The 27,411-nt window shown below is 41.6% G+C and overlaps 1 protein-coding gene across 2 annotated transcripts in view; it reads right to left on the minus strand.

The window, feature by feature from the left end:
- The window catches only part of TMBIM7P (protein lifeguard 1), a 31,387-nt gene extending 10,574 nt beyond the window's left edge, over nucleotides 1-20,813 (minus strand). The window contains exons 1-6 of one of the 2 annotated variants that reach the window (XM_019443300.1): nucleotides 20,692-20,790; nucleotides 20,427-20,565; nucleotides 16,949-17,217; nucleotides 6,044-6,122; nucleotides 5,283-5,336; nucleotides 4,531-4,621 (exon numbers count right to left, since the gene is read on the minus strand). In XM_019443300.1, coding sequence (XP_019298845.1) covers nucleotides 4,531-4,621; nucleotides 5,283-5,336; nucleotides 6,044-6,122; nucleotides 16,949-17,217; nucleotides 20,427-20,428 — 495 coding nt within the window. In that variant the 5' untranslated portion in view covers nucleotides 20,429-20,565; nucleotides 20,692-20,790. Of the gene's footprint in view, nucleotides 1-4,530; nucleotides 4,622-5,282; nucleotides 5,337-6,043; nucleotides 6,123-16,948; nucleotides 17,218-20,426 lie in introns of both variants that reach the window. The other variant, XM_019443301.2, reaches the window with a different exon arrangement.
- Nucleotides 20,814-27,411: the final 6,598 nt, after the last annotated feature.

The raw sequence follows: 27,411 nt of genomic DNA on the forward strand, positions 1-27,411 counted from the left end.
GTGAGGCAACAGTTAACAGTGGCTGAAGGGCCTGAGGACATTCTCCAGCTGGTAGGGAGCTCCACCAGAGCCAAATCCAGAAACTCGGCTAACCCTCTGGTCCATGGCAAGAGCCAGGAAAGAATGCTCTGGTCTCCAGGAGTACAAATGAAGACACATTTTAACCATGGTGCAAGGACTGCTAGAGTGGCTTTGAACTTCTCCAGCTGGCCAACATCATATAGGGTAAGAGACGAGAAGAACTGGAATCCTGAGAGTCCTGGATTGCATCTTTGTGTTTCCCAGACTCGGTGAGTAGTTGCCTGATTCTCTTCTTTGTTAAATCTACCAAAGCTGTCCTTATTTCCACCACAGGTTAAAAACAGTGTATCTGTTCCATGTATACACGATTGTTTTTTTAATTTAATGTTTATTTATGTTCGATAGAGAGACAGAGTGTGACACTCTGGGGGGAGGGGGAGAGAGAGACAGAGACTGAATTCTAAGTACTAGCCTGACATGGAGCCTGAACTCATGGATCATGACCTGAGCCAAATTTGGAAGCTTATCTGACTGAGCCACCCCCTAGGTGCCCCTACACATGATTTTTTTTTTTTTTTTAAGTTTATTTGAGAGAGAGAGAGAGAGAGAGAAAGTGAGGGAGGAACAGAGAAAGAGGGAGAGAGAAAATCCCAAGCAGGTTCCGTGCTGTCAGCTCAGAACCCGATACAGGACTCAAACCCACAAACTGTGAGATCATGACCTGAGCTGAAATCCAGAGTCCGATGCCCAACCGACTGAGCCACCCAGGTGCCCCCACATGATATTTTAATAATGTGCTTGCTTCCAAACTTCCTCTTAAGATTTTCTTCTTCTACTTGCTCAAATGCTTCATGTTTTTCTATCTTTAGCAGCACATAAGTGTGTGTGGGGGGGGGGTGGGGGGTGGGGAGAGGATAGTGGGAGGAAGATAGGGCTCAGAAGTAGAGGGAAAGAGAATGATTTAAAGCTGGAAACCACCCTTCAGTTTTCCAAAGAGGAGAACAAGAGGCCTTAGAAGTCAAACCTGCCTGATGGCTTCAAGAGCGCAGAACACAGGCTCAAAATTCTATGGGACAAAAGCTGTCTTCGGTATGTGTGCTTTTTTCCCCTCAACTCCTTTTCTGAAATGGTTTCTCCATATATTTCCTAATACTTAGCCAAAACATAAAGTCTACAAAATGCATCTAATTTTTTGCCCGTGTATATTTCTTCTCTTAAGCTGTTCCCTGCTTCGGGATAAACAACAAAACCTCAGAGATGAGAGCTTTGATCTCTTCTTGTGATAAACATTAAAAACATGGAAACTTTTTAAATAAAAAATTCAAGTATTTTTAGAAAAGTACCTCCTCTCCCCATCCTATTACCTCTGCTCTAGGACTAGGCTCTAGTATAGTTATCTTTCTATGCCTGGCTTTTAACCTGCACTTCTTCCTGAGTGTAGTCTGTCCAGGAACTAGGAAACCCCATCTGCTCCCCCGAGTGATGAGCAAGGTATCCACGCCAGGTAAGAAAGGCCTTTCAATGCACTGGCAGCCAAGGAATGCCCAGATGCCCAGATGTGGGCATCAGAGAGCTAGTCTCCAGAGGAAGATGTGCTTCCCAACATATAAATCACACTAGACACTGAGCTATCTGCATGCTGAGAATGTCACCACTGGTCATGTGTCCTTACTCTCTTTGACCACCCGAAGGCACAGGCCCAAATCTAGCCTCATCACACTCAAGTGCACAGGATTATGCATTTTAAAATTTTTTCATTGAAGTACAGTTGACATACAATACTGTGTTAGTTTCAGGTATATAGCACAGTGATTTGACAATTATATATGTTGCAAAATGCTTACCACAATAAATACAGTATCAGCTGCCATCATACAATATTATTGAGTATATTCCCCTGGAACTTTCCATCCCTCTGATTCATTTATAACTGGAAGTTTGTAACTCTTAAAATCCTTCACCTATTTTGCCTATCCACCCCATTCCCATTCACAACCACTAGCTTTTTCTCTGTATTTGTGAATCTGGTTCTATTTTGTTTTCTTATTCATTTGTTTTGTTGTGTTTTGTTTTGGGTTCCACATATAAGTGAAATCGTATGATATTCGTCTTTCTCTAACTTATTTCACTTTGCACTTACCCTCAAGGTCCATCCATGTTATCACAGATGGTAAGATTTAATTCTTTCTATGGCTGAATAACATTCCATTGTACATATGTCCACATCTTCTTTATCCACTCATCTATCAGTGAGCACTTAGGTTGCTTCCATATCTTGGCGATTGTTTTGTTGTTGTTCTTATTTTACAGAGAGAGTGAGAGAGCGCACTTGAGGTGGGAAGAGGAGCAGAGGGAGACAGAGAGGATCTTAAGCAGACTCCATACTCAGCGCGGAGCCCAATGGGGCGCTTGATCCCACAACCCTGGGCTCATGACCTGAGCCAAAATCAAGAGTTAGACACACTCAACAGACTGAGCCACCCAGGGGCCCCCATATCTTGGCTATTGTAAATAATGCTGCAATAAACATAGGGTACATATATCTTTTTCAATTAGTGTTTTCATTCTTTGGGAAGATACCCAGAAGTGGAATTAGTGGATCATATGGTATTTCTAATTTTAAATTTTTGGAGAAACTCCATACTGTTTTCCACAGTGACTGTACCAATTTATATTCCCATCAACAGGCCAAGAGGGCTCCGTTTTTGCCACCACTTATTTCTTGTCTTTTTGATACTAGCCATTCTGACTCGTGTGAAGTGACATCTCATTGCATTTCCATAACTAGTGACGTTAAGCATTTCTTCATCTGTTGGCCATCCATATGTCTTCTCTGGAAAAATGTCTATTCAGATTCTCTGTGCATTTTTAATTAGATTTTTTTGGTATGATTTTTTGGTAGATTTTTTTAGATTTCATTTGTATGAGTATCTATCTATATAGCTATACAGATAAGATATAGGTCTATATTAGCTTCTTCTAAGATAAATCATTTGCAAATATCTTCTCCCATTCAGTAGGTTGCCTCTTTGTTTTGTTGATGATGGTTTCCTTCACTGTGCAAGAGTTTTTAATCTGATGTAGTCCCAATTTTTTTGTTTGTTTGTTTCCCTTGCCTGAGGAGACTGATCCCAAAAAATATTGCTAAGGCCAATGTTACAAGAGTTTACTGCCTATGTTTTCTTTTAAGAGTTTTATAGTTTCAGGTCTTACACTTAGGTATTTAATCCATTTTTATTTCATTTTTGTTTATGGTATAAGAAAGCAGTCCACTGTCATTCTTTCTTCCATATGGCTGTCCAGTTTTCCCAACATCATTTGTTGAAGAGACTGTCTTTTGTCCATTGTATATTTTCATCTCCTTTATAGATTAATTGAGCATATAATTGTGGGTTTATTTATTCTATTCCATTGATCTATGTGTCTGTTTTGAGCCACTACCATACTGTTTTGATTCCTATAGCTTTGTAGTGTATCTTGAAATCTAGAATTATCTTGAAATCTGGAATGGTGATACCTCCAGTTTTGTTCTTCTTTCTCAAGATTGCTTTGGCTATTCAGGGAGCATACGCATTTTGTACACTAATCTAACCACTGACTTTATTTTCCTACCCTTATTTTTCCTTTCATCAGATTTCCCTACCAGTTTATCTTATCCTCTTATATTGTGGGTGTTTTTATAAGCTACCTCAAATCTCATATGGAACCAGATGAGGAATAAATCAATTGGTACATAAATCTTCACAATGGAAGGGTGCTGAGTTCCTGGAATCCTTGTGGGCAGCACAGAAAGGAACTGGCTACAAGAAAAGGAGCCACACATTTTCTGTGGCCCAGAGAGAGCAGCACTGATCCACAAAGAAAGGACCTATGTGGTGAGACCTTGTGAGTGGAAGCCCCACAGGAGGCGCTGGTGAAACAGGAACCAGACTGTGCTGAAATGAGGAGAGCCCAGGACCAGAAGCCCCAGCCTCACCCCCAACTCTCTGGAAAAGCCAGAGGTGCAAGGTGGGGAACTAAGGGAACCTGCGCTGACCTGGGTTTCTGCACCCAGTGAGACTTGAAATAGAAATAAGAGAACTCTTACAAAAATAAAGTATACTTCAAACACACGAGTTTGTGAACTAAATGTGGAATCCACTCTCCATAACAGAATGTGTTTGTTGTGCCCGGCAGAGGGCCATTAACAGTCAAGTTAACTGTTCCTGAAATGGAGCCTGGATTCTGAGCAGGTTCCCCACGTGGCCTCCCAGAGGCAAGGTCGCTGGCAATAAGGACTTGCTCAGTGTGCCCAGATTCTCTAGCTTTAGTAAAAGGGCATGGATACGATCTCATAAACAAGTTTATGACTTTGTTACAGCCAGGATTGAGCCCAGAGGACATCTCACAAATAATTTCTATCTCTATTATTCCACAAGAAGATTTTCCACGATAGAGGCAGAATTAGTAATGTGTCAAAAATATATTTCACAGGTGAGCTGACAACACATGCTAACAAAGTTTACTTACAAATACTCCCAGGAGAATGTAATTCACAGGCACCTGACGCTGGAGATTCCCACAACAAGCAAATACAATAAGTACACCAAAAAATGCTGGCCTGAGGGTAGTTGAAAGCCATGTGTTATTTGTTTCCAGTGATTTTATCAAATGATACAGGTAGATGAATAGAGACAGAAATATACATTATCTGATAATCACTATTATAAACAAAACTGCATGCAGATTATTACCTTTACTTCTTTTTTTTAGCTTTTAAAACTAACTTTTCTCATTTTCATCCATAGAATTTAAAAAAATTTTATTTTGAAATAATTATAGATTCACAAAAAGTTGCCAAGAGACAGAGGTCCCATGCATCCTTTACTCAGTTTCCCTCAAAGGTTACATCTTACATAAATATAGTATAATACCAAAGCCAGTGATTTGACCTTGGTACAAGGTATATATAATGCTATGTCATAGAACTTGGACACAAATCTATGAGTAGACATGTGTAACCACCACAATCAAGATTTGAAACTATCCCATCATTAAAACCTTAACAAAGATCTCCTTCATGCCATCTCTTTATGGTACACAACACACACACACACACACACACACAGCCTAGCTCCTTAGAACCACTAAGTTGCTTGTTTTCCATCTCTATGATTTTATCATTTCAAGAATGTTATACCTTCACCTAATTTCTAATGAAGAACCTCAGTCAATAGCTAATAGAAAAAAAACCACATTTTATTAAGTCCAAGAATACTTACAAGATTGCATAGGTGAACCAGGCATTCATGAGCACCCAAGCTTTTAAACCCTTCCTGGTTAAAAAATAATTAATATAGTTTTAAATGATAAATTATTTTTCTAACTAATGTAATATTTCAGTAGAAGTAAAACAATCTCATGGGAAAGGGGTAAACCCTTAATCATTGGCAATGATAAATGAGGAGTTAAATGGTGAAACATATAACCATACCTTGCTTCTTAAAATATATTTATAAAAAGATAGTCATAATAAGTTGTAAGTTAAATATGTATGAATGCAAATGTCCTGGTGACATTTTTATTTTTAAAAAATACTGCTAAGTGTACAAAGCAAAGAAAATCAATTTCTCATATATTTGTTTTGTAAATAGAGATTTTCACAGGATAGGTTTAAGCAGTGATGGGTCATAGTCCCTGAAATAATTTCAACATTCCAAGTCTCCAAGGCCTCCATAATCTCACCTTTTTTCCTTTATCCACTTTCATCTGTGGAAATAGCCAGGGAAAATAGAAAATGAAATAGTGCCCCAAAAAGACTAAGACAAAAAGATCTTGGCTTAGGAAGTTGAAGTAAAACTGTGGAAATCTACCAATACCTTGGTCTAAGAGTTGCCTCAGAAACAACAAAGCTATAGAGATATTATATCCTATGAATGATTAAGAAAAAATAGATAATTTTTAATGAACAAAATTGAGTTGATTCGATAAGAATTAATGTGAACAACTTAATATTTCATTTACATCAGTGACAAAGACTTACCAGAAAATAAACACGCTGATAATCGCCCCAGTGACCACCAACTGAGCCGACAGGATCAGGAACACTTTTATAATGAAAGCTGAAGAGACAGAAACATTATGTTTATGATACAATGTTCAAAAGTAAAAAAGAGAAATATAGGGGCGTCTGCATGGCTCAGTCGGTTAAGTGGTCACTTTGGCTCAGGTCATGATCTCACGGTTTGTGAGTTCGAGTCTTGAATCAGGCTCTGTGACAGCTCAGAGCCTGGAGCCTGCTTCAGATTCTGTGTCTCCCTCTCTCTCTGCCCTTCCCCTACTCTCTCTCTCTCGCTCTCTCGCTCTCTCTCTCTCTCTCTCTCTCTCTCTCTCTCACACACACACACACACACACACACACACACACACTCTCTCTCTCTCTCTCTCTCTCTCTCAAAAATAAACATTAAAAAAATTTTTAATAGAAATGTAATTACCTATTTTTGATACTTAACAAAAGAATATTTCCTCTGATTTTTTTTTTTTTTTTTTTTTTGAGGATTGGAAAAGGAGTAGTAGTTTAGAGTCAGCAAATGGAATAACCACAAAAATACAGCTCTACAGAACTTGTGGGAAATATTCCATTTGGATGGTTAGAGGTGTTTTATTGGCCATCTGAGGATTTATCCACAGAAGTCCCAAAAACCTAAAAGACAAACCCAGGAACTTAATTCCTTATGATTCACACCCTGTCCTCCCTAGGACCACAAGTGACCTGAAAGTCTCTGAATATTGCAGGCCATTACTAGGGATCCAGCTCCCCCATGCATGCAGAATGGAGCACTGAGAGGCCTCAAAGCTGCGGGTAGCGAGGGTGGTTAGCCCTTGGAGATGGCCTTGGGCTGCCCTGAAGTTTGCAGATTTCCCACCACTTTTCTTGCCAGCCTTCCTGCCTTCAGCAACTCCCTTCCCTTCTACTCGAGCAGACATCAGGTAACACAAGGAATTAGACAAGACCAAGGGGTTCCCAGCCGCACTCCCAAGCACAATACAGAACATGTCGGCATCTCCTTTTGCTAACTTCCTACTGCACAAGTTTTTCTGGAGTGCTCTGAATATGGTGCTGGGGATGACAATGAACTGTTTTGTAGCTTTCTCTCAATTTTAAAAGGAGAAAAAAAACCAGAGAGTGCTGCTTAAAGATGACTTAAAGGACTGTCAACTGTGCCGTTTTGCTGTGTGGTTTCTATGCACAGGAAGGGTGACAACAAAGAAATGGGACTGAGCTATCTTAATAAAAATACCAGAACATATGTGCCCGATTTTGTTCTGTGTTGCCTACATTAAAACATTCATGTAATCAACATTTATTTCACCTCTACTATGTCTCAGAGACTGGGAGGGAATGCTTTTTTTAATGCTTATTTTATTTTTGACAGAGAGAGAGAGAGAGAGAGAGAGAGAGAGAGAAATGGAGGGAGGGAGGGAAGGGCAAAGAGAGGGGGAGAATACATACAAAAGGGTGAATTGCATCCCTCCTTAGGTCATACATACACAAAAACTAATTATTAGTTTAAAATGGATGGAGGGGGGCCTGGGTGGCTCAGTTGGTTGAGTGTCCAACTCTTGATTTCGGCTCAGGTCATGATCTCACAGTCTGGTCTGTGAGTTCAAGTCTCATGTTGGGCTCTGCATTGTTAGCACGAAGCCTGCTTGGGATTCTCTCTCTCTTTGCCCCTCCCCCATTGGTGATTTCTCTCTCTCTCTCTCTCTCTCAAAATAAATATATTTTTTTTAAAAAAGATAGACAATAAGAAATGATGACAAGGACTTAGGAGAAATAGGAACCCTCATACATTGCTGGTTGGAATGTAAATGATGCAGTCACTTTGGAAAAGTTTGGCAGTTCCTCTTAATGTTAAACAGAGTTACCACATAGCTCAGCAAGTCCTAGGTATCTACCCAAGAGAAATGAAGATGTATCTCTACACAAAAACTCAAATATGAATATTGACCACAGCATTATTCATAATAACCAAAAAGTAGAAACAACCCAAATGTCTATCAACTGCAGGATAAATTGTGGTAGGGTCCCCTCCCTAAGGAAAGAAAAAAAAAAGCCTCAAGGCAACCTGACTATATGCATAGGTGACAACATCCCTCAGGACCTTGTAACATGAGACCACATAATCAGACTACATGTTTGTGTGTTACCATATATGGGAGACGAAGTAAAAAAATACATAGAAAACTACACCACGTGGCGTTTGGGGCTCAGTTCTTTGGGTACGAACCCAACTGAGCGGTGCCAGCAGGAATAAAGTTGCTTCCGGGAAAGAAAAGCCTTGGTGTTACGACTCTCTGTGCGAGAATCCTGCTACATTACTGGGGGGCTCGTCCAGGATTCAGACAGTGCATTTCCACCTCCTTTGCCACTGGGGCTGCAAACCTCAGGGTGCCGGGAGAGGCAGCCTCACCTGGTGCCAGCAGGCCGCTTGATCCACAGGAGACCAGCCCTCCTGGCACACTGGGGCAACAACCCCTGTATGTGCTCATGGAACCCAAGAGGCCCAGGAACCGGCTCAGGGATGCCCATCAGCCTTCTAAGAACCCAGGTTCGTTTTGGCAGACCTGCCCGTAAGAGGCAGAAGGGGAGCCTGATCACCTCCCAGAGGTGCACTAGTAGTTCCACAAGGGACGAAGCTGCAACACTAAGGTGTTGGTGCTGGGCAGCAGGTTGGAGTTGCCGCGTGACTGTGTATGGAGACTTGTGTCTCCTTCATTTCCTTGGTCAACGACTATAATTCGAGCCAACTGTCTCTGGTTATTCTACCTCAGAACGGGGACTTGAGGGAATATTCCCAAGCAGCTGCCAAAACTCCTTTTGTTTCGGGGAAATTCCCTGTCTTCTCAGGACTGACATGGACTGTCTCGTTCCACTGGTGGCAAACAAAACAAAAGAAACCTGGAGTCTGCTCCTCTGAGCTGCCAAGATTTAAAACTGGGAATTCTCTTCCCTGCCTTCCGCTGGCACCTGTCTCTTCTGCCTTCCCTTCCCCGCTCCTGTTTCTGCACCACCTGAGGGGCGGCTGGCACAACTGGCTCCTCAATGCCTCGGGCACCATCAGCCCCTCCTCCCACCCTAGATGTCCAGGAACAAAGACCACCGATGTCAGATTTCCCCACCAACGTTGCAGGTAAAAATTAACCAAGGGGAACAAATTGTCTTATGTGGACTCAAGTAAAATGTATTCAGTGTTTAAGCTAATTTGAGTTTGTTGGTTTGAGATAGATGATGTTTATCAACATTAAAAAAACTTTTATTCTACCTTGATTTGCTGAGGGTCAAATAAGCTCATGTTATCTCTGTTCCAATTTGTTAACAAAAGGATGACTTAAAGTGACGGTTAATTTTGTCGGTCTCTTAAGTTTTCATGGGTAATTGTTAAGATAGCTTTTAAAGTCTTTGGTGACCTAAAATGTTAAAGTTTTGCTTGCATGCATGCTAAATTGAGATTGAATTCATTCGATATCTAATGAGATAAGAGGCTAAACCACTAATTACTAGATGTAGGTTTGTGCTTTTGACTTGTTGCAGAAATAAAGGATATTTGGAACTGTTGAAAAACATGCTTTGTGCTTAATGGATTCATAAGTTTGCCATTTAAAAAAATTCTGATGTAACATAGAGTTCACAACTGGTTACTACTTAGTTTTTACTGAAGACTAAGGTTTCTAAGAGTTAAAATTCTGCTACATGTAGTTAAAACTGATAAAAATAAGAAAAGCAACTCTGTATGTAGAAAGTAGTAGATATGAAACAAAGATATAAGAAATGGAAATATATTTTTGTTGAAGGTAAAAGAAAGTAATTTTGTCCTAAATGAGACTGGTTATTTGGAGAGAAATGGCTTGGGACAAAATCTAAATGCAAGGAAAAATTGTAGAATGTTCGTGAAGGAAAATATTTAAAAAGAAATTTTATGTGTGGTCAGGATGGACTAAGGTTAAAATAAATGGATTTTAAAAGTACACAGGGTTGAGATTAAAATTCTTCCTCCTTTGATCCAAAGGCTGGGAAAATGATGACAATACCCTTAATGCAGTCCTCCAAATCCTTCATATTTGTGTTGTTCCTATTTAGCAGAGGAATGGATGCCTCTGCCATATGAGGGATGGATAATATACAAAGGGCTTTTACTAAGATACATGAGAGCCATTTTACTAAATGTAGCCCACTGTATGCCAAAAATGGATTTCCACATGACTGAAACATATTTATGTGGGCGTTGTTGAAAAAGGCAGGGGAATAGACCTTGACTTTGGCTCTTTAACCCCTTCCCTCAATGGCCAATGATCAATATGTAAGTTACTGTTGGGCCAAAATAAAATTAGTACATTCTATGGCAACCAGGAAAGTCTTGCTTAGTCACAGTCCACACTCCCAAGGTCCTACAGGTGGGAAACAGAGGGGTAAAAACAAACAAACAAAAAGACAAGACAAAACAAAACAAACTGGAAAGACCAGGCCAGCTCTCAGAGGTAAGGTCAAGCCTGGGTAAGAATGACTACTCCCAGCACCTCACAAGCCTGACAAGGCTTTTGGCTGCCAGTCGCATAGCCAGCCAAAACAAGAGGCCAGGGAGATGAGGTTTCCCCTGGCCGGCTATAGGAAATTGAGATAAGGGACAACTTTCCTCCTTTTTCCTATAGATGGGTAATTCCCCAACCAAGGCCATTACTCCTTTGGAATGCATTATGATTCATTTTCTTTTGCACCAAGGCTTGGCCCCAATACAAATCGGAAAAGGGAACCTGGACACCAGAGGAGACTATCAATGACAATACAACCCTACAATTGGACATGTTTTACAAATGTGAAAGGAAATGGGGAGAATTCCCTTATGTTCATTGTTTTTGGGCCTTAAGAAAAAATCTTACGTATGTATATATATGTATGCTTACATATATATATGCTTACATATATATATGATATATGTAAGCAATGTAAGGTGGATCCTAATTTAATAACAGCCCTTTCTAAAGTCCAGCAATCAGGAGGGGAAACAATTAAGGGCCCCTTACCTGTACCCAAAACAGACCTAGAGAAGGAGGAAGGGAAGTCTTCCACCTCAACCTCCTCCTCTTCAGGTCCTTTATCTATCTATCTATCTATCTATCTATCTATCTAAAAAAATACAATTCTGCTCCCTGCTACCCACCTTATCCAGGCCCTCCCTGTAATGTAACAGGCATGTTTCCCTTACAAGAAGCTAGAATGCCAGAAGAAAAAACTTTTACATTACAAGGTTTAAGACAGATAATAGATGTAGGTAAATTGTCTGATCAGGTAAGCATATAAAGCCTTTCCAGAATATCACATATTTTTTTGAGTTGACCTGGAAGGATACAACGCTTTTGTTAAATCAGACTCTTAATGAGATAGATGTTTTGAGAAAAAAAAATTTTAAGGAAATCTAGCCTTTAAATTATGCTAAATTAGCCACTATTTTACAAACACAAAATGGGAGCCCAATGGCCTTCCTGGAGAGGTTGAGGGAGGCTCTCATCAAATATATGGCTATCTCCCCTGACACCCCTAAGGCTGAGATGATTTTAAAGGATAAATTTGTCACTCAATCAGCCCTAGATATTCAGAGAAAATGTAAAAATTGGCTGTTGGCCTTGAAGGGATCCTTGGAGGAGCTCTTATGAGCTGCCAATTGGGTATATTATAAACAAAACAGAAAAGGAGGCCAGAAAAAAAAAAAAAAGAGTCTGAGGCCTTAGTTGTGACCTTATGTACTATGTCAGACTGGACTTCCTGCGGTCCTGGCACCAAGTGCCATTTATATGGCCGTTCAGAGCACTAAAATGAGAACATCCTCAGAGGGGACAACCAAAATGAAAACCCCATAATCCATGCCCCTTATATAGAAACAATCACTGGAGGGAGATCTGAATGCCCTCGGGACCTCTATCTGTGAGGGCTCAAATAACCAATGTCCCTGGAAGGGACTAACCAGGGCCTGGGGCTCTTCACACTGTCTCCCCTAAACCAACTGTCTATCAGAAACCCAGAGCCTCGGGTAACTCTAAATATAGAAGAAAAAACTGGTTGATTTCCTTCTTAACACCAGAGCTACCTTTTCTGTCCTCCTTTCCACTCCAGGCCAACTACCCAAACGTGACCTCTGGAAAACTTCTAACTAAATTTTTCTCTCAGCCCCTGGGATGTAGATGGGGAAATCTAATTTCTTCTCATTCTTTCCTCATAATGCCAGAGAGCCTTACTCCATAGCTAGAAAGAGACATTATAAGTTAGAGACTATGGTGCTACTAACTACAAACAGATAAACAATTATGTGAGCTTTTGAAAATTAGTGGATATTGTAGGCTATAGATAACAGGATTCGGGAAAATAGTTGGCTCCTATATGAATTATTAAAGGAGACTCAATCCCACCTACTCTCTGCACCCCCCCCCAACCCCCACCCCCGCGAAATAAACTGGGGTCTGACTTCTAGACACTGTCTCCAGTCCTTGGAATGGTTACAAACAGAGCAGAGCAATTACTGTTACCACGCTCACAGAGCAAAAGATTATTAAAATACAGCACCAGGCCTTTCCTTTAGGGAGGGACAAAACTTATCAAATGGCCCAAAGGATGTTTACTCGAAAAAACTGGTCAAGGAGAATTCTGCAAGTAGTTTCAGGCTATAAAGTATGTCTTAAAAACAATCCTTTCAACCACAAACTTGCTCTCCCAGACAATCAAGGAACTGGAGACTATCCAGGAAAGACTAATAATAAGGTCTCACTCAGATGCCAAAGTAAAAAAAAAAAAAAAAAAAAAAAATTCCAGTATCTGTTTGTGGGGGTTAATACTTTTACTAGTTGGGTAAAGGCTTTCCCCTACAAGATAGAAAAGGGAAAAAAGGTAATAAAAATTCTGCTTTATAAAATAATACCCAGGTATGGCTTACCTGAAAATTTACAAATTAATAATGGTAAATGGCTGCCTTGACTCTTTCTCTAGTAGAACTCCTGGCTCTTGAAAAAGTTTTACAACTCAAAATAAAACAAACTGCGTATACTCAGCAAAACTCTAAGTAACACCTTACAAGCATTAGATGCTTAAAAAAAATTTTTTTTAATTCAGTTAGGGCCAAAATCTTGGAAATAGAGCCACCATTGATTACTTACTGCTCCTGCTTCTCCATCACTTGGGTTATGAGAGATTCCCTGACATATATTGTTTACAAAGTCAGGGTGTCTCCTAGATTATTTGACAGATTTGGAAACTGTGGACATTAAGATGCCATCTTATTGGTCAGTATAATCTTTACTTTGTGTTTTTCTCTTGGTGTCTGCTAATGTTTATGCCACCTCATGCCTGCCAGCCTTCCTGTAAAACCATACTGTGGGCCACTTGACGGACCCATGGGTAGACTCTAACTGCTATACCCCTACACCATCCCTTACCAGCTTGGAGAAGCCAGAACAGTTATCGCCCCTGTTCCCTAACAGCAGTTACAGGCCCTATTCGAGGGGAGAAATAAATAGGGAAAGGGTTACATTAGGGAGGGAAATATAAGGGCCATCCAGGGAGGCAGACTGCGGCTGCAGTGGGAGGCTAAAGAAGCAGATGGGGTTCTCCCTTTATAAAATCCTGTATAGGTGCCCTCCCCCCATTATCAAGGGCATAAGGCAGGGGGATCTAAATGAGACAGACAATCTAACCCTAAGACAACAGATGTGGGCCTTGGCTTTACCTTAACCACCTTAGACCACTGGGTCAGGGAGCGATTACATGTGAATCTGACCACACACACTCACCCCTTTTAACCAGGAGATGCAACATGGATAAAGGAATGAAATGTCCAACCCCTAAAACCCCTCTGGAGGGGCACATTCACTGTCATTTTGTTCACCCCTACTGCAGTACAGATCGCTGAAGTGGGTCCCTGGATTCACTACAGCAGAGTGAAGCTGGAATCTCGAAACTGGGAGTGCATTCCTGATCTATCAATGCTGTGCAAGCTCACCATATGGAAGAAGCGGTCTGCAACTCCAGAGGCTCCAGGAGACTGCAGCCCCGCTTTAGTCACTCCACAAGCTGACTAATCTACCCAGGGCAAAAGCCTGAGGAATCAACAGTCCAGTGAAACAAAAGACTTTCCTTATTTTCTATATGTTTCCTTACTGTGATGCACTGTCACACCTTGCTTCTCACTATTATTATGATTCTTGCTCTACTCTTTGCTATAGGATGGGCTGAGGCCACTCTGGCCAGCTAAAAATGTGATAAGAGGTTTCTGTTAACACTCACCTTCCTTTTGTGGATAGGATACTTCATTGGTACCAACATGGTGAGACAAAGGCCATAAAAGACTAAAAAAGTTAGATCCCCACAAACTTATAGTAAAACAAAATACCCCAGTCCTACTATCAGGGTTTGGCTTCTCAAAAGGTCAATTATTGAAAAAAAACTGTCTTGCTTAGTGTGAAAAAAGCTCATCGTCATCTCTGTTAAAAACTTAACATGCCTAGGCCAAACATTTTCTAACTCAACTGCCTGAAAAACCCAATGGTGGGGGACCCAGATCACCTTGAGCCAGATCCCCACTCCTTGTCTAACTTCTCTCATCTCTGAGAGGCCTGGGACAACATCAACGCAGCTATCAAGTGGTGGGCCCCAGGTGGACTATATACTAGATATGTGGAAGGACAGCCTATATAAACCTCTGAACCAAGATGATGCTCTTTGACCCTAAATAGAGGGGTCTGAGCATCAAAGGGGGGAATGTGGTAGGGTCCCCTCCCTAAGGAAAGAAAAAAATAAAATCCTCAAGGCAACCTTGCTCTTCGCTTACCTGACAACATCCCTCAGGACCTTGTAACATGAGACCATTTAATCAGACTGCATGTTTGTGTTTTACCATATATGGGAGACAAAGAAGTGAAAAATACATAAAAAAAAAAAAACTACTCCACGTGGCGTTGAGGGCTCATTTCTTTGGGTTAGAACACAACTGAGTGGTGCTGGCAGGAATAAAGTTGCTTCCTAGAAAGAAAAGCCTCAGGGTCAGGACTCTCTGTGTGAGAATCCTGCTACAAAATAACCACAATGTGTTCTATCCAAGCCATAGACTACTATATGATCATAGAGAAGGAAGTACTGACATGTACTACAACATGGGTGAACCCTGAACACATTATGCTAAGCACAAGGCAATCACAGAAGATCACATACTGTAGGATCCCATTTATATGAAATATCCAGAATACAAAAATTCATAGAGACAGAAAGTAGGTTAGTGGTTTGTCAGAGGCCAGGGGGAGGATGGGATGAGGGGTGACTGACTGCTAATGGATATGGGTTTCTTTTTGTGGTTGCACAACTGTGAATATGCTAAAAATCATTGAATTGTACACTTAAAAGGAGTGAATTTATGATATATAAATTGTATAAAGCTGCTTTAAAAAATTATAGCCCCCCAGCCCCATAACTTTTTTTTTTTTTAATGTTTATTTATTTTTGAGAGTGAGAGACACAAAGCATGAGCAGGGAAGGGGCAGACAGAGAGTGAGACACAGAATCTGAAGCAGGCTTCAGACTCTGAGCTGTCAGCACAGAGCCCTAAGCAGGGCTTGACCCACGAACCATGATATAATGGCCTGAACCAAAATCGGACGCTCAACCTACTGAGCCTCCCAGACACCCCTACCATAACTTTTAATCCATTACCCTGCTATATTTTTCCTTTGTTTCCATAGTGCTGTCAATATACCATATAATTTTCTTTTTAAGTGGGAAAGGTCCCAGCCTCTGCCCTCCAGGAGAGGCAAATAATTAACTCTAACAGTGGTGAGGAGGCTTTACATATGTTTTCAATATAACCCCTTAAACCTGATTCCCTCATCTGTTAAATAACACTACAGTGACTTCATTCACAGGGTTGTTGTAAGGACCAAATGCAAAAATATTCCTCTTGCACAACACCTGGTGATGAAAGATTGGTATCTGTGGCAGAGGTGACTAGTTGCTTAGTGACATCCATTCTCCCTGGCTCCATCACTATCCACCCCAAATCTTGTTAAAGATGGCAATGGGCCCAACTGAAGACCTACACGTGGAGGTGGCCACATGATCCTGGTAGGGTCAATGACAGGAGATTGGAAATTCGTGGGTGTGGTTTCTGGGAAAGCCTCTCAATAGAGGTCAGATTTGGCTGACTCTCAGGACATCTGAGATCCATGAATGGCACCTCTTGCGGTTGTCAAGGCAGCAGACCAGCCATGGCCTTACTTTGCCCTTGCCTTTCCCTATCTGGAAGGCCAGAGCTCCAAAAGGCATCTTTCCAGCCACAAGATGGGGGGTGAGGGCCACAGGGAGTCGGCAATGGGATTCAAAGTTCACAGTCCACCTTTAAGTTGTCTAGGCCCTAAGAAGGTCTAAGTGTGACAAAGTGATCATTGGGGACCTGCAGCATTTGCCTTCAACTGCCTACCTTCAAATTTCCCATTTCATGAAAGAGAAAAGAAATATTTATTTAAGCCATAGTGTTTTAGGTTCCTGTTGCTCACAGCTGAATGTATTTCCTATACAAAATTAATGTCTAGGGCACTGAATTAGTATGCTTTAAAACTTAAGACGGGATCATGGCATCACGTTGTACGTAGGTAACAACATTCCACAATCAAGGAGTAATTCATATATCCTAAGGGAACCACAAGTTATTCCCCATAATATGTTTGTGATGAACTTCTGAATGCCTTGGACCACTCTGGGGCCATCTACATCATGGCCCTACATCATGCTTCATGGTAAAGTATGACTGGGAAAAAGTAAAGGCAAAGTTAAGTCTTCTAACAGTCCACTCTGGAAACATTTTAAGAGAACACTTGCTTTTCTGTTCCAAAAAGTTAATTTCTTTATTCTTACCTCTGCGGATTGATGAATCTGAGAACGGATGGCTTAAAGTATTGCTGAACTCTGGGGTGGTATCCTCTGAAATCTGTACCACATAGCTATCCATGGGCTCTCTAGTCTTTGCATGTGGTTCTCCATGATTTCTTTGTGGCTCAGATGAAGGTGAACTTGTGGAGGCACTAGACTTGGTCTGGACGTTACTATCTACTGCTTTCCGAACCAGACGCTGATGATCTCCAGAACTAAAGTCTATTGGTTCACTGACCTCCAAGTCCATTTTCCTGAAGGACGAAAATCATTATTTAAGTCCTTGTGCTCATGAACCCACTACAACCTTAGCATCCTCATACCATTCAAGGAATTTTTTTTCTTAATTTTAACTGCCTTAGCTCAGTACTTACCAAGTCAGTACTTAACAAATATTTATTGGATGAATGATGAATACTTTTAAGATGAGGTCTATAGAGTAAAATAACTTGCATTCTATTATAAAATTAATGTTTATAAATTCATTCAGCAAAGACTTAATAATCTCCCTCTTATGTGCCAAGTGTGCAGCTGTCCTCGTCACCTCTGCCCTCAAAGTGCTTATATTTTGGAAGAGAAGATAACCAAACAATAATATAAAAGGCAAAATTTGACAATAAACTTCATATTAAAAAACACATATATAAAAGGCAAAATAAGCAGGGTCAGGAAGAATGGATGATATGAGAACCCCTAATGAAATCTGGAGGAATATGCAGGAAGTAGAAGAGGTTGTCAAAAGCTTCCAGAGAAAGTGAAGTTTAAGCCAAAGTTGGAAGATGAGTAGGAGTAAGAGGTGGGGAAAGGCAGGGGAATCAGCCTGGACCAGAACTGGAAGCAGCAGAGAGGTCAGGTTCCAGAGCAGAATGAGGTTAGACAGAGGACTAGTTAGGGCAGGTCAATGAGGGGCTGGCAAGCCAAATTCATCCTGAAGGTAATGACTGCGGTAGGCAGAATAAATGCCCCCACCCCCAAAGAGGTGCACATCCTAATCTCTGGAACTGGCAAATGCTACCTCCCATAGCAAAGAGAACATTGCAGATGTAAGTTAAGGATTCTGATGTAGGGATGTGATCCAGGGTTATCTGGAGGACCCAGCTGAATCACAAGCATCCTTAGGATTATACCTATAAGAGGGAGGCTGGAGGATCAGAGTCACAGAAGGAGATGTGACCACAGGAGCAGAGGTCAGAGTAATAGAGTTGCTGTCTTGGAAGATGGAGGGAGGAGCCAAGAGCCAAGGAATGCAGGAGGTCTCTGGAAGTTGGAAAAGATAAGGAATACATTTATTCTCCCCTAGCATCTCCAGAAAGGAATGCTGACACTTTGGTTTTAGCCCAATGAGACTGATTTTGGACTTCTGATTTGCAGGACTGTAAGATGAAAATATGTATTGTTTTAAGGCATCATGTTTCTAGTAATTTGTTACAGCAGCCATAGACAACTAATACAATGAGGAATTACTGCAGCTTCTCTAGCAGGGCACCATGGGGATCTGACTAGAAAGGTTGCACTAGGCACAGTGTGGAGAAAGAGCCAGAATAAGCAAAAACAGAAGCAAAGAGACCAGAAATCCAGATAAGAGATTACGGTGGCTCTGCCACAGTGCTTTAGAGCAGAACACAGTTCTTAGAAAACCAGAACTAAATGAACCAAATGTGGCAAATAAAGGCCCCCCACCATTAACCTCAGGAGGACATAAAGACTCAGACAAGCCCTTGCTGCTGGCCTTCTGCCCCACAAAGTCTGAGGAGATTGTTGAGAGGGCCAGGGATTGGGCAAACCATAGACCAACTGGGAATGGCATAAACAGAAGGTCTGAACAGAACACCACACTCTTGGAGAGACAGATTCTATTTTGTAAAGATGTCCTTCTCTTCAAATTAATCTCTAAATTTTACAAAATTCATTGGGATTTTTTTTTTTTTTTTTTAGTACTTGAAAACGTTAACTCTAGAGTTCATCAGAAAGAGTAAATATATGAGAATAATCAAAAAAATTGGAAGAAGGATTATGCGGAGGTGGGGAGTAGCGATTTACCTTATCAAACACCAAAATATCATGAAGCTATAGAATTAAAAGTGTGGTGCTAGCTAAATGGATTGATGGAATGGAAGACATGTAAGAAATAGACCCATGTATATATGAGAATTTAAAATCTGATGAAGGTGGAGTTTGAAATTATTGTCCCATGGTGTTGGAACAATTAGCTATGCATGGAAAACAAAGTTAAGAACATTTCACATCTTTTACAAAAATGTATTCCAGATGAATTAAAGATATTATAATATCTCATAAAATATAGAATATCTAATAGCCATAGATATTCTATAAGAAAATATCAAAAAAATCTTCGTAGGCCTTTGGAACAATGATACCATAAAAGAAAGGCTTGCTAAATCTGGGGTACAAAAACACTTAAAATATCATTATAAAAAGATACCAATAAGTCTGAAATGCAAAATTGTGAAAATAAAGTTTGCAATGTTTACTGTGAAAAGAAGTTTCTAACAAGGAAAAGATGAGCAATTCAACAGAAAGATGAGAAAAGAATATAAATAGGAAATTCATAAAGGAAAGTTACATGGTCAATGAACTTAGGAGATAATCCCTCACAAATATCCAAAGAAGTGCAAGTAAAAACAACTGTGAACTGTCTTCAAGTAAAAACAATTGTGGTTTTTGTTTTTTGCATAAAAGACCGGTGAAAACTAAAAAGATAAATCTCAGAGTCGCAAGGGTATAGAAAAAATGGATAACCCAGGGCCACATTACGACTTGTGGGGGTCCTACGTGCATTTGCCTTTGGGGATCCCCCTCCACACAAAAAATATTAAAATATACATTTTATGACTGCACTAGTGTAAAAAAAGTACAATCCAGGCTGGATTAATTGTATACTATTTATTCATTTTTTTCTGATTTTAAAAGAAATTAAAATTTTTTCATGACCCCTAAAAGACAGTGGGCCCTAGGCAACGTGCCTATTGTGCCCAGTGGCAAAGTCAGCCCTGAGATAACCTCAGGGAGTTGGCAGCTGTGTAAACCTTTTTCTTGTAGTAATTTGGCAGCATCAGATTCAAAATGCCCAACAATTACATTTTCAGGAGGTTATCCCGTAAAAATATCTGAACAGGCAATGATACAGGTATAAGAGAGCTCATTACCTTATTCACTGTTACTGCCCCAAATTTTAAAACAGACTAAATATCAGCCATTAAGGAATGGTTAGGTTGATTTTGGCAAAGAAAAGGTAGATATACATGGATTCATGCCATAAGCTCACTACGATACACTTTTGAATTATATACACCACACACACACACACAATTTCCAGAGACTGAAGACATATACTACAAACTGTTAGTATGTTTATCTCTAACAGCAGAGTTGGGGAATACACTCTGAGTTGTATGAATTTTTATAATGAGCATTTATTATTTATATAAAAAAAGATATTTACATTTTGAAGAGAAAAAGAAAGACTTCTCTGTGTTGATAAAGTCTGGAGCTCCTCTGAGGAAAACGGTCATCCCACAAGCGCTGAAAGCTGCTTCAATACCTGAGCTGGTTTCCTCCCAGGCAGTCCTGCAAATAAGAAGCTGGGGAGGCAGCAAGAGTTTCAAAGCACTTGAAAACAAAAACAAACTAACAAAGATCAAAGGCAGCTGAGCTCTTCTCCTGAAACTACAGTCAGCCCTGCCTTAATCTTAGAACAAGGCATTCACCTGGTCCTCAGAAAGCTTTCTTGTCTCCTAAACCAGAGGTCATCCAAAGGACAGGCAGACCCTGAGGCTGAGAAGGGAAGTTCTGAGTGACAGTTAGGGGAGTGGCAGTTGGAACCTGGGGTGGGACAGAGTCCCTGCTGCCTAGGAGTGGGGCTCTGAGTCAAGTCTATGCTTAGACTCACAGTGGTTAAAGGGTCATGGCTGATGTGCTGTGTCCTGAGTCTCAATGAGGCCCTACCCCTGAACCTCCAAAACCAACTACAGGTGAAGGAGAGTCCTAAAACCTTGGTCCAAGGCTTCCAGGCGCGGGGGTGGGAGCCATGGGACACAGGTACAACTGTATTAGGTTATGACACGGAAGGTGTGTCTGTGGGGGAATGTGGACATCAGGATGCCTCTCCTGAGGATGACAAAGAGAAAGGTCAGCAAGAGTATCTGCCTAGGCTCTCCTCTCCTGCACCATCTCTGTCTCGTCCACAATCTCTCTCCCTAGTTTGTCGTCAGTTGACAACTTGAGTTAACTACGTTTTCCCAAGGTTACATGTCAGGGGGGAGTAGAACTAATGCCTTGACCAATCTGGTCAAAAGAAATGCTTCCCCCTCCTCCTCCTCTTCCTCTTTCTCCTCCTCCTCCCCTCCTTTCTTATTGGCCTCAGAATCAACATTAATAAATTGGGCACTTATCAGATGCAGAAGTCGTTTACAGTCTCACATGCACTCACTCACTGAATGCTCACATTGACCCTGTGAAGTATATGCTCTTATTATCCTCCTTTGACAGGTAAGTAAGTGGGGACTCAGGTGCTCTGCACCTGAGATGTAAAGGACAAAGGTATGAGTGGTCAAGGAGTTCTACGCTGCCCGTATTCACTGGGATGAATAGCATTCTCTTTGAAACCAACCTGTGATATATTTTATGCATCTGCTCTCTCTTTTTTTTTTAATTTTAAGACTTTAAATTAATGAACCATGCAAATTAGACTGTCAACACTGAGAATTCCCTGGGGAATTAAGCTTTATTCCTTTCCCTTAGTGTTAACTTTAAGACCTTAGGAAGTATTTATTTCTCTCTTCAAAGCTCGCTCTCTCTCTCTCTCTCTCTCTCACACACACACACACACACACACACACACACAGACACCATGAACAGAATTTTCTCAAGCATCCCCATAGGTACAACTTGTCTCTGTGGGCAACAACTGAACCCTTCGCTTGGGTTCAGGCTGGGTGTCACTCTCTGTCTTTGTTTCAGTCTCAGACATCTCCTCTAGCAGCTCAGGGAGCCAAGCCTGGCCAATTGTGGCTCTTGCTCTTACTGAGGCACCTGTGAGGAAGCAGGGGATTGGGTCACAGCCTACATCGAGTTGCCTTCCTGAGTTCTTTTCTCCCACCCATTTCCCTCACCTCCTGACTTGTCTCTCCACCCCTGATGGCATCACCTTCTCTGCCTAGCAGCCCAGTTTGTCCCCACAGCACACCACTCTGTTACACTCTAGTACGTCTGCACAGGACTGACAGCTTTGCTGCTTGGGGGAGAAGCCCCACTTATTGACTTAGAACTACGAACCAAGTACAAGAACTGATCAAATCTTCACACGGCCCTAAGGTGGACAATACCATCCTTGCTTTACAGACAAGGACCTGAGCCACAGGAGGAGATCCGGCTGCCAGTCCTTGAACTAGACCCAATCCACTGCACACTATCTCCAGCTGGGAGAGGATTTTAAAGGCTGAAAAACTGCCTGTGTTTCCTTTTTTCCCATTTGATACTTTCTCTATTTTTAAAAGAAAAGGAACATGGGGTGCCTGGGTGGCTCAGTCGGTTAAGCGTCCGACTTCGGCTCAGATCATGATCTCACAGTTTGTGGGTTTGAGCCCCACATTGGGCTCTGTGCTGACAGCTCAGAGTCTGGAGTCTGCTTCGAATTCTGTGTCTCCCTTTCTCTCTATCCTCCCTGCTCATGCTCTGTCTTGCTCTCTGAAAAATAAACATTAAAAAACTTTTAATAAAAAAAATAAAATAAAAGGAACACGCGATGTGGTGAAAAGAATTCAAACAATGCAAAATGAAACGTGAAAGTCTCCCTCACCAATTCTGTTACCATCACTGACAAGTTTTCTTTCTAAACAACTAACACAAATACGCATCACACACATATAGCTTTCAAATGTATGCAAAATGATCATATTTTATACACTGTTTTATAAATTGCTTTCTTTTCTTTATCTTCATATAAGCACATAGAAGAGCCTCAAATAGTCATGTGTCACTCAGAATGAAATCCTAAGTCCTTACTTTGGCCAACATAATCTTGATGCAAAAATTTGACAAAGATATTACAAGAAAGGAAATTATAAGCCCATCTCATGAACATAGACACAAAATTTGAAAAATATTACTGAACCAAATCCAGCAATATGTGAAAAGGATGGTGTATCACAACCAAGTTGGATTCATTCCAGGAGTTGTAATGTTAGTTTAACATTCAGAAATCTACCCGTGTTATCCACACACATTGATAAAGAGGAAAAAACATTGTGATCATCTCATAGAGAAAACTATTTGATAAAACTGTATACATTTCTGATGAAAGTAGAACCAGAAGGCAACTTTCTTAACCCAACAAGAGGAATATACAAAATCTATGGTGTCTGAGGCCAATACCCTGGTTATTTCTGGATAAGGGGTAAGTAAGGGCTTTCATGGTGGTAATGTTCTATTTCTTGATTTGGTGGCCAGTTACTTTGTGATAAAGGGGAGGGAAATGTAGTTCTTCCTGATGATCTCAGAAGGAGATGACCAGGAGCTGTAGGAGCTGACAAAAACAGGAGATGGAGATATGGGCTGAGGAGGAATGGAGGAAACAGTGTTGGGTGTTTTCACACATGTGGATGTTGACCCAACCCAGGATGGTGTCCTATGGTGGAGAGGAAGCTGGTGATCCAGGGGTCAAGGTTCTCAGTGAAACAGAGGGACTAATCTGCAGATGAACTGCAAAGAGAAGTACATTAGGAGATGGAGAGATGCATTAGGGGGCATGAAATTTACCACCTAGGTGCCCTTCACAGAATGCACTATTCTAAAATGAGGAGACAATAGTCCTTACCTATTTTTCTCAACCATTTTTACACTTGGTCTTAATCCCCAGAACGGTCCTGGAAAGTAGTTACTATTTTGTTCTACTATTGGGGAAACCTAGACTCAGAGCAAGAATGCCTGAGCCACACCCTGCTTTGAAGGTCTTTCCAGATGTGGTGCCAGAGCAGAGGCTATGTGCCTGCAGCGGGTCCAAATCATGGTCCTCCGTTAATCATCAGTTAACAATAAAATAGGGATAATAACTCCTTTCAGGGTTGTCATAAGCACTAAATGAGATTTTGTGATATCATAGCCTTTCAGTATAGTTTTCTTCTTTTTCTCCTTGGGAGATGCCACCAACATACTCATTGAGATCTCTCCAAGTATATCAAGCCTAGAAAACCCAGGGTCTTGAAGACAGGTATGCAACCACTACACTGAAGTGAGGCTGAAAAGCAGAGACCCCTTTACCTGGTGAAGCCTGTTTGACTGGCAATATTAATAGAAGGGGCTGGCTTGTCATAATGCCCTCGTACTAGGTCAGCTGTTCGCCAGTGTGGCCCAGGGAGGCCCCAAGACCCTTTCTGAAGGTCCTCCTGGTCAAAAGTGTTTCCAACAAGGCCAAGCCAGTTATTTGCCTTTCCACTCTCATGCTTTCAGTGGAGTGCTCAAGATCAGAGGCTACAGGGCGTGTGACGACATCAACACCTAACAGCTAATGAACACATGCTTGACATCGTAGGCTTTAAAATGTATTTCAGAAAATGTGGGTGGAGAAGATGGTGGCATAGGAGGACGCTGGGCTCACCGCGCGTCTTGCTGATCACTTAGATTCCACCTACACCTGCCTAAATAACCCAGAAAACCACCAGAAGACTAGCAGAACGGAGTGTCTGGAGCCAAGTGCAGACGAGAGGCCCACGGAAGAGGGTAGGAAGGGCGGCGAGACGGCGCACGCTACACGGACTGGCGGGAGGGAGCCGGGGTAGAGGGGCAGCCTGCCGGCCAAGCAGAGCCCCCGAGTCTGGCTGGCAAAAGCGGAGGGGCCGGATGGAGTGTGTTCCGACAGCAACCGCGACTTAGCATCTGGGAAGTCATAAGTTAACAGCTCTGCTAGGAAAGCGGGAAGGCTGGAGGACAAAGGGAGGGAGAGTTGCTGAGCCCCGGGACGACAGAGCTCAGTTTGGCGGGTAACAAAGGCGCTCGCCAGCGCCATCTCCCTCGCCCATCCCCCAGCCAAAATCCCAAAGGGAACCAGTTCCTGCCAGGGAACTTGCTTGCTCCGTGCAAACACCCAACCAACGCTGTGCTTCTGCAGAGCCACCCTCCAGCAGCGGGTCTGACTCCCTCCCGCTGCCACAGGGCCGGCCCCTCCTAAAGTGGATCACCTAAGGGGAAGCGAACTAAGCCTACTCCTCCTGCCCCCGTGCACCTTGCCTACCCACCCCAGCTAATACGTCAGATCCTCAGCACCACAAGCCTGGCAGTGTGCAAGTAGCCCAGATGGGCCACGCCACCCCACAGTGAATCCTGCCCCTAGGAGAGGGGAAGAGAAGGCACACACCGGTCTGACTGTGGCCCCAGTGGTGGGCTGGGGGCAGACATCAGGTCTGACTGCAGCCCCGCCCACCAACTCCAGTTATACACCACAGCACAGGGGAAGTGCCCTGCAGGTCTGCACCACTCCAGGGACTATCCAAAATGACCAAACGGAAGAATTCCTCTCAAAAGAATCTCCAGGAAATAACAACAGCTAATGAACTGATCAAAAAGGATTTAAATAATATAACAGAAAGTGAATTTAGAATAATAGTCATAAAATTAATCGCTGGGCTTGAAAACAGTATAGAGGACAGCAGAGAATCTCTTGCTACAGAGATCAAGGGACTAAGGAACAGCCAGGAGGAGCTGAAAAACACTTTAAACGAGATGCAAAATAAAATGGAAACGACAATGGCTCGGATTGAAGAGGCAGATGAGAGAATAGGTGAACTAGAAGATAAAATTATGGAAAAAATGGAAGCTGAGAAAAAGAGAGATAAAAAAATCCAGGAGTATGAGGGGAAAATTAGAGAACTAAGTGATACACTAAAAAGAAATAATATACGCATAATTGGTATCCCAGAGGAGGAAGAGAGAGGGAAAGGTGCCGAAGGTGTACTTGAAGAAATAATAGCTGAGAACTTCCGTGAACTGGGGAAGGAAAAAGGCATTGAAATCCAAGAGGCACAGAGAACTCCCTTCAGACATAACTTGAATCGATCTTCTGCACGACATATCATAGTGAAACTGGCAAAATACAAGGATAAAGAGAAAATTCTGAAAGCAGCAAGGGATAAACGTGCCCTCACATATAAAGGGAGACCTATAAGACTCGTGACTGATCTCTCTTTTGAAACTTGGCAGGCCAGAAAGGAATGGCAGGAGATCTTCAATGTGTTGAACAGAAAAAATTTGCAGCCGAGAATCCTTTATCCAGCAAGTCTGTCATTTAGAATAGACGGAGAGATAAAGGTGTTCCCAAACACACAAGCTGAAGGAATTCGTCACCACTAAACCAGCCCTACAAGAGATCCTAAGGGGGATCCTGTGAGACAAAGTACCAGAGACATCGCTACAAGCATAAAACATACAGACATCACAATGACTCTAAACCCGTATCTTTCTATAATAACACTGAATGTAAATGGATTAAATGCGCCAACCAAAAGACATAGGGTATCAGAATGGATAAAAAAACAAGACCCATCTATTTGCTGTCTACAAGAGACTCATTTTAGACCTGAGGACACCTTCAGATTGAGAGTGAGGGGATGGAGAACTATTTATCATGTCACTGGAAGCCAAAAGAAAGCTGGAGTAGCCACACTTATATCAGACAAACTAGACTTTAAATTAAAGGCTGTAACAAGAGATGAAGAAGGGCATTATATAATAATTACAGGGTCTATCCATCAGGAAGAGCTAACAATTATAAATGTCTATGCGCCGAATACGGGAGCCCCCAAATATATAAAACAACTACTCATAAACATAAGCAACCTTATTGATAAGGATGTGGTAATTGCAGGGGACATTAACACTCCACTTACAGAAATGGATAGATCATCTAGACACATGGTCAATAAAGAAACAAGGGCCCTGAATGATACATTGGATCAGATGGACTTGACAGATATACTTAGAACTCTGCATCCCAAAACCACAGAATATACTTTCTTCTCAAGTGCACATGGAACATTCTCCAAGATAGATCACATACTGGGTCACAAAACAGCCCTTCATAAGTATACAAGAATTGAAATCATACCATGCATACTTTCAGACCACAATGCTATGAAACTTGAAATCAACCACAGGAAAAAGTCTGGAAAACCTCCAAAAGCATGGAGGTTAAGGAACACCCTACTAAAGAATGAGTGGGTCAACAGGCAATTAGAGAAGAAATTAAAAAATATATGGAAACAAACGAAAATGAAAATACAACAACCCAAACACTTTGGGATGCAGCGAAGGCAGTCCTGAGAGGAAAATATATTGCAATCCAGGCCTATCTCAAGAAACAAGAAAAATCCCAAATACAAAATCTAACAGCACACCTAAAGGAAATAGAAGCAGAACAGCAAAGACAGCCTAAACCC

This window comes from Panthera pardus, unplaced genomic scaffold (assembly GCF_024362965.1).
Source record: "Panthera pardus isolate Hobbes unplaced genomic scaffold, ASM2436296v1 HiC_scaffold_8, whole genome shotgun sequence".
Classification (NCBI taxonomy): Eukaryota; Metazoa; Chordata; class Mammalia; order Carnivora; family Felidae; genus Panthera; species Panthera pardus.